The sequence below is a fragment of the Erigeron canadensis genome, chromosome 2 (genome assembly GCF_010389155.1).
Source record: "Erigeron canadensis isolate Cc75 chromosome 2, C_canadensis_v1, whole genome shotgun sequence".
In the NCBI taxonomy this organism is placed as follows: domain Eukaryota; kingdom Viridiplantae; phylum Streptophyta; class Magnoliopsida; order Asterales; family Asteraceae; genus Erigeron; species Erigeron canadensis.
The window spans coordinates 4,711,153-4,718,817 of record NC_057762.1 but is presented as its reverse complement, the minus strand read 5'-3'; the positions used below and the strand labels follow the sequence as shown (position 1 = coordinate 4,718,817).

Here is a 7,665-nt window from a genome sequence, read left to right as displayed (position 1 = left end):
CATTTCTCTTTCTTTCTTCAATTTCACCACCAGGCTTTCAAATTCAACCCTCTCACAGCCCTTCGTAGGTATCGTTTTACCCATCGGATTAGGCCAAGCCGATGGGAAACCGATGCCTACCCATCCATCCCCCTTTACTATATATCTTTAAAGAAAAAAAAGATAACATATGAAGAGAGAAAAAAGAAAAAAAGGCTCTTGTATATCATTTTCCAAAATAACTAAATAAGTCATGCTAATAAATGTTTTTTTCTTGTAACTTGAAATATGTCAACCGATTTTTTTTTTCTATAGTTTGTCAATAGATTAATACACAACTTATTTCATAATTACGTACATTATAACTTTCACTTTTGTCATCTTTTATTTTAATTTACCCTTATAAAAATTTCGTATATAATCTAGTTTGTTAAAAGTAATTTTAATAATTCTAAAACAATATATATAGTTGAAAAGCTATCGTCAAAATGAATCTAACGAGCCTAAAAATGTATCTTTTAGTTGTTATTTTTTGTTAAAAATTACTTATTAGTAAGTTTTTACATCAAGATAAGAAAACACTGTGGAAGAGGAATATGAGGTGGAAAACAAAAGTCACTGAATGACTTGGATATCCTTTAGTTGGTATGATTTTGGTTGGTGGGATACATGAGGGTAAAAAACGGCTTGAACTTTTGGTCTATGGGAATAAAAACTGTTCAATTATTGGTAGTATGAATTTAGACTTAATTTAGAGAGATTAGTGCATAATCTACTATTGAAAAACCGTGCATCACGTGTTACAATAATATATAAGCACAATAAAAACACCCGGCCCATTGACAATTCATCTCTGCTTTATGAGTTTGAAAGTAACAACTAACAAGTGTTATCTATATCTATATATATGGTGCAATGTTGCCATTACCATCAAACAAGTGTAACTTGTAAAGAGAGGTTTGCATAAATTTTCTCAAACAGTTAAAATGGAGGCCAAAAATCAGGAAGATTATTGTGTTACAATACCACTATTATTTGGCAAAGGAGATGTGGGGGGAACAAATAAGGTGGAGAAGGAGCTATACAGCAACATGGGCACTACTTCTTTCATCAGTACTTGTTTCAATTGTCTCAATGCTCTCTCAGGTCCCCCTCTTTACTTAAATCGTTATATCGATCTCTTCGGCTGAAAGATGTTGTACTTTATTTGTGTTTCAAATAATGCTGAATCTTGCATGTAGTTCTTATTCAACATATTCATCGTGAGGCCGGCCTAACTCTATCCAACAAATGTTGTTGATCGTTATCGATTCTAATTAATGAGCTATGTCGATTAATTAAGGACGACTAAGATACCTTAAGTTAATTACTCAACTACTAATTGCCGCATAGTTTGACTATACGAAAGTTAATTACTCAACTATATTGATATGGAGCCAAAGATTTGATAGCTTAAATACTAAAATACCAATATTCACTACACACTATACTTAAAAACTCTTTTCAACTTCCATCGATAGATAATTGACTTGGGTACATAGAACCACAAAAAGTTGGAAAAGTAAACAAGGAAATAATTTAAATACATTTGTTGTAAAGAAAGGGGTATAAAATGAAATATTTGAGAACAGTTTTTGTGGTTCATATTTGAGACCAGGTGGGAAACAATCTAAGGTTTTTATCGGAGGAAAACCCATACTTGCATAGTACAGTACAAAACTTAATAATTTTTGGACATACACTATGCAATTTCTGTTTATCTGGGCTAAAGAAAGGTATTGGGGTGGAATTGAGCATAGCTCAAGTGGTATCTACAATCACAAAACACATGGGCCCGCTAGAGGGACTTTTGCAGATAAGAAGGCCATCAGTCAAACTCTGCCTCTACCATTTGTTACTTTGTCAATTGAGTTGTCTAGAGCTAGTCCTTGTGTAGTGGACAATGGCTAGTTCTAAAAAACTCATGGGTTGAGGGGTCCCTGCCAATCTACACTTTTTGAGGAAAAAAACGGTATCGAGTATAGATCCACTCTACTGTCATGCGCTCGAAAATTAAATTAAACAAATAAAAAGAAGCTAGATTTGCATTCTTTTAACAACAAAATCTCTTATTTGCTTTCTTTGATGGGATTTTCAGGAGTAGGAATACTTTCAATTTCATATGCATTGGCATCAGGAGGGTGGTTGAGCTTGATACTACTCTTTGTGATTGCTAGCTCAACCTTCTACACGGGATTGTTAATCCAAAGATGTATGGAGATCGATCCAATGATAACTAGTTATCCCGATATTGGGGAACGTGCTTTTGGCAAAACGGGAAGAACTATAGTATCAACCACTATGAATGTAGAGCTCTACTTAGTCGCAACAGGTTTCCTGATCCTAGAAGGCGATAATATGTGCAACTTATTCCCAGATATGGACTTTGATATATATGGCACTCGTATTGGAACAAAAAGTGTATTTGTTGTCCTTGTTGCGATCATTATATTCCCCACAAACTGGTTTAACAGCATGAAACTCCTTTCATATGTGTCAGCCAGTGGAGTTTTAGCATCCATGATCATCCTAGGCTCGATCTTTTGGGCTGGTGCGGTTGACGGTGTTGGGTTTCAACAAAAGGGTCAGCTCATAAACTGGAATGGGCTTCCGTCGGCTATAAGCTTATATGCATTCTGCTATTGTGCTCATCCTGTTTTCCCTACCCTGTATACCTCCATGAGAAACCAACATCAGTTTCCAAAGGTATTGATAATTAATATACCATTTTTTTAACGGTCAATCGAGTAGCAACATCAGGGAAGACCTCACCTTACAAGGTTGAGGCCCTTCCAGTTCCACTCCTTCCCATAGATTCCAAGAGATGGGCAGACATTTTAGAGAAAAAAAAAAACCACAGACTTGTCACTCTTAAGGAGTTGAACCCAAGACCTATGGGAAAAAATCATCTACAATGAACTTATATTGTGGAACAAATTCTTATTTCCTCTGTTATTCTACCCTGCAGGTCTTGCTCCTATCTTTTGTCTTATGTACGGCTACTTACTCAATTATGGCGATTACTGGCTACCTTATGTTTGGTCAAGAGTTAGAGTCACAGATCACACTAAACCTTTCAACAACCAATATAAGCTCAAAACTGGCCATATGCACCGCTCTCGTTACTCCAATAGCTAAATATGCACTAATGTTAACACCAATAGTTAATAGCATCGAAGCAAAGTTTCAATCTTCTTACAACAAACGGATGCATAGCTTTTTAATTAGAACGATATTGATGATAAGCACCGTAGTTGTAGCCCTGTCCCTCCCATTTTTCGGGTATCTAATGTCCCTCGTGGGAGCGCTTCTAAGTGCTACAACTTCAATAACGATACCGTGCTTGTGTTACTTGAAGATCTGCGGCGGTTGCAGCAAGAAGAGAATTGGGCTTGAGATGATGATTGTGGGGTTCATTGCGTTAATTGGCCTAATTGTTGCAGTTGTGGGTACCTATGTATCATTGGTAGATATAATAACCAACTTATGAGGAGGAACAAGTAGTTGACTTCAAATCAAAGCTATGTTAGCATATGTCAATTTTGGATAGAAATATAAACTTATGTAGCTAAGTAATTAAGTGTAGGAATATAAACATATTAAACATGTAATAATCACGAATAAATGCAGCGGAAAAGTAGATCTCGTATAACATATTATTAAATAACATAGATAATAATGATAGACTTGATTACTTTACACTGTTGTGGATTGAATTTAGACATGATTCAAGAACACGGATAGATTGAAACCAATATTCAAAAGCATGAATATTTTTAAGGTTAGTCCACACTACACTTCAATTTTCGGATGCTAGTCCTTTCATGTATCAAGTGCTAAAAGAAAAACTAAAAACTATTTTAATCTTTCTTTCTTCTTCACGGCTTCACATGGAAGAAAAGCGGATATCTTTTCATTTACTTCTACAGCACTTAACAGCAGAGAGGAATGTTCCTTTTTCTAATGAGTTCGACCAATATGGCAATATTCGAAAAGAGAATATCTCTTTGCTTTTTGACCGCCTCATCACAATGGAGCAAAAGGCTTGTTTGTTTGGGATTTGTTTCTAACGGCATCTCATGTACAAACCAAACAAAAAACCTTAATTAATATATATAGTTAATACTTATGTTAAACCAATATATAATTAACTAACTACATAAAAGGCTTTTAGGGACTTGGGTTAATTATTTAGTGGACTTAAATTGATTATTTATTTCATGAGTCCAATAAATATTTAACATGACAAGTCCAATAAATTTAAGTCTAACTTCTTTTTAATTCTTGATACTTATATAATATACTAGCACTAATACTAATACGATGTACGGAATTACTACACGATTGATTATAAGGATTGACTAGCTATAAATATTGTACGATTTTATTTATTTATTTAAAACGGCGTGTTAGTTGAGTGTATTGAGTGTATTGAAAATGATAATATTAGCTTGGAACTTGTACTATGAAATTACTTGCACATCCACCCACTGACCCACACTTAATGTTTTTATCTTTTTTGCGTCAAAAATGTATACCGTAACCAAATCCTCTCAAATGAACATGAAGACCCATGTATATTATGCGAGTAGTTTCCTGGAAAGTTTTGCTTTCAAACAACTGTGCATGTATTGCACCTTAATAACAATTTGCTTATATACAAATTATTTAGTGAATACATAATCATGTATATATGTTCTGGCTTATTTGAATTTGAAATCATATGATGGTTAAATCATGAATATAGTAATATACTCACGCAACATTCGGTTATTGCAAAATGTGTAGAGGTGAGGTCATGGCAGTCAATATTGTTAGATGTTTAATTAATAGACAAGCCTGTGGTAAGCTCACTTTGTTCGGTATTGTATTAGGTAGTCATTCTAAGCTCAATATCATTACTTACTTCAATTGAAGATCGCATTATAACCCGATTATAGGATATTTTATTTATAAAATGTCGTTACAGGGCTAGGATGTTGGTCTCCCATTCGGAGAAAATAGTTTATACCATATTCAATACCATGTTGTCAAAATATGTTGTAACAAAAAAAATAAGCGAAGTGTTTGGCCAGCCTAAACTCTTCCACTAAACAGTTTAAACTTGTAAAGAAATTACATGTTTTGATCTGTTATCTCAGCTTTATAATAATATTTGACTTGAATAAGTCATTCATAACACTTTTGAATCTTTCGGATAAAAAAGTCTTTCTGTTACACTCGGTTTCAACCTGTGCAAAACGTTATCCATTTTGACCGTTACCCAACCCACTCATTTATCCACCTCTTACCATTGGGTCAATATAAGTAAGTGATCTATTTTATTATATATAACTATTCACTTGAAGTTATAACATCTTTTTTATTGCATGTCATTTATGATAAATTATTTAGAAATAAACTAGACCGGTGCAACGCACAGTTTCACCTAGTTAATAATAAACCTGAATAAACATTAAAATACTACTAAAAACCACTCCTCTTCACAAATTCCATGTTACGTTCTATCGCTCGCTTTTGGAACGCTTACAAAGAAACTTTTAGGACATAACTTACAGCTTATCTGTATATATTAAGAAAGTTATCTTTTTTAAAATAAGAGGTTATTAATAAAATCACCTACCTTTGAAAAAAAAAACAAAGTAATTTGAACATTTTAAAGTAATAACAACAAACCAACCATATATAGAGAATCATATTTCTTATATTAGATACTAAATTATATTTAATGAATATATTATATTATGAAATAGCCAAGTGGGCATTCGATTCATTAGATATCAAGATATGTGAATGCATCGGCCAACAAACCACGTACGGATTCTTGATATATATATGTTCGGTGTAGATCTGGGATGGGATTAAAATCGGTGCAGAATGCCACATATGCAAACGGGGTCGGGGTTATTATCCCATACCGTATAGTAGATTTATCAAATAGCACTCAAGTCAGATTTATTGTGAATTCTGCTCAAGCGGTGAAACATCCCCTCATCACGTACATCAAACTTGCAATGCAAAGAAAAAACACAACGTCAATCATAATTTTCAGCGTAATTGTCATACTGCACCTACAATTCCAAATCACCAGTAACACCGGCCAGCTCGATCCATATTCTCTTGTAACCAAACAAAAAGGATAAAAAAATCTTCAAAGTTTCAAGATCTTATTAAACCACCATAAACGATGGGTAGAGGATGTGCATGCAAGAGATGGGTTGAAGACGAAATCTGAGTTTTAAACATTAATCCACTCCGCTTCAATCAACAAATTCCTGTGAACATATACGAGAGACAGGATAACTGAGTACACATTTGATAAAACCATAAAATTCAATCAACCCCATGGAAACCAATTTAATGCATCAATTTTAAATACCTTGATAAAAAAATTTGCTATCTATCAAAGGGAAAACTCACACTCCAGAAACTACACCTACATCCTTGTCCCAGCTGGGTCTCGATAGTCAATACCTCCACGACTTGAGTTCATGTAAACTAATAAAAATAGAAATGTTTAGTTTTGATAAAATAAGTCCATTGATTTTTGGTAACAATATTTGGTTCATCAGTAATGCCCCCTTCACCTGAAGTGATATTAGGGGTTTAAACTGCCAATGATGTCTAACCTAGTTGGTGAGAGTGACTCTCGGTTTTATCCAAGGTCTTGAGTTCGACAAACTTTTGGGTTTTTCCCTCCGAATACTCATCGTCAATATCTCGCTATCTAAGGTATGTACAAGGTTTCACCATTATACGGTGAAGTTTTCCTGATGTCGTATACCGATTGAATGTTCAGAAAAAAAGAGGTGTTTAAACCTCATCGATAGCATAAATAATGTCCTGACAGCCTCAAAGATGATAACTCATCAGATAATCCAGTGGTTCAAGCTTTAAACAATGAAATTGATGCTACATTAGAGGTTGGTGTACTCATGTTCGGAATTGATGCTCAAAAGGCAGAGCCCATTATGAGAGAAGTTGTTATTGGAGATGGGATCACATACTTGTCTCAATGAATTTGCTATCCCTAAATGTAAGGGGTATGGGAGACGATGCAAAGGTCTCCTGGGTTTGAAGACTCGATCAGAATCTCTCATAAGGTAAATATTCTATGTTTACAAGAATCACAGTTGGCAGACCATACAAAAATCAATTTTTTGGGGGAATAATAACTATGAAAAGGACTGGGTGAATGCTAATGGTAGATCAGGGGGTTTAAAACTGGAGTTGTAAAAGAGCAAAACTTTCTATGGGTTGCTAGTTACTCTAAGGATGATGCTATATATAAATATGAATATAGTTAACATTTATGCCCCACAAGATTTAAGGGCAAAAAGGAGTACGTCTATGGTCTAGACTTGGTGAAATTGTTGCTGGTCAGGAGGCCGGCGTTATGGATACTGGCTGGAGATTTTAATACCCGCTGATCGTGTCAATTCTGATTTCAATAATGCGGGGGCAAATGCTTTTAATATTTTTTATAAATGATGCAAACTTGCTGGAGTATAGCATGGGGGGTTACAAATTCACATACGTGTCTCCTTGCCTTCAAAAATTTTATGTCTAAGTGGCAAGAGGCGTCTTTTTTGGCACTTGACAGAGACCTATCAGACCACCATCCCATTCTTCTCTCTTCTAATATGG

At 34.6% G+C, this 7,665-nt stretch overlaps 1 protein-coding gene across 1 annotated transcript; it reads left to right on the top strand.

Moving 5' to 3' along the window:
* The first annotated feature begins 855 nt into the window (after nt 1-855).
* Nucleotides 856-3,670, top strand: LOC122590111 (amino acid transporter AVT1I-like). The gene is made up of 3 exons (XM_043762446.1): nt 856-1,125; nt 2,117-2,724; nt 2,987-3,670. The coding sequence occupies exons 1-3, from the start codon at nt 966-968 to the stop codon at nt 3,506-3,508; spliced, it is 1,290 nt and encodes a 429-aa protein (XP_043618381.1). The 5' UTR covers nt 856-965; the 3' UTR covers nt 3,509-3,670.
* Nucleotides 3,671-7,665: the final 3,995 nt, after the last annotated feature.

Bases quoted from the DNA above. Each gene is read 5' to 3' on its own strand.
- LOC122590111 (XM_043762446.1), top strand. From the start codon at position 966: ATGGAGGCCAAAAATCAGGAAGATTATTGTGTTACAATACCACTATTA. The intron at 1,126-2,116 runs GTCCCCCTCTTT...TGGGATTTTCAG, and splicing joins TTGTCTCAATGCTCTCTCAG to GAGTAGGAATACTTTCAATT. The intron at 2,725-2,986 runs GTATTGATAATT...TCTACCCTGCAG, and splicing joins ACCAACATCAGTTTCCAAAG to GTCTTGCTCCTATCTTTTGT.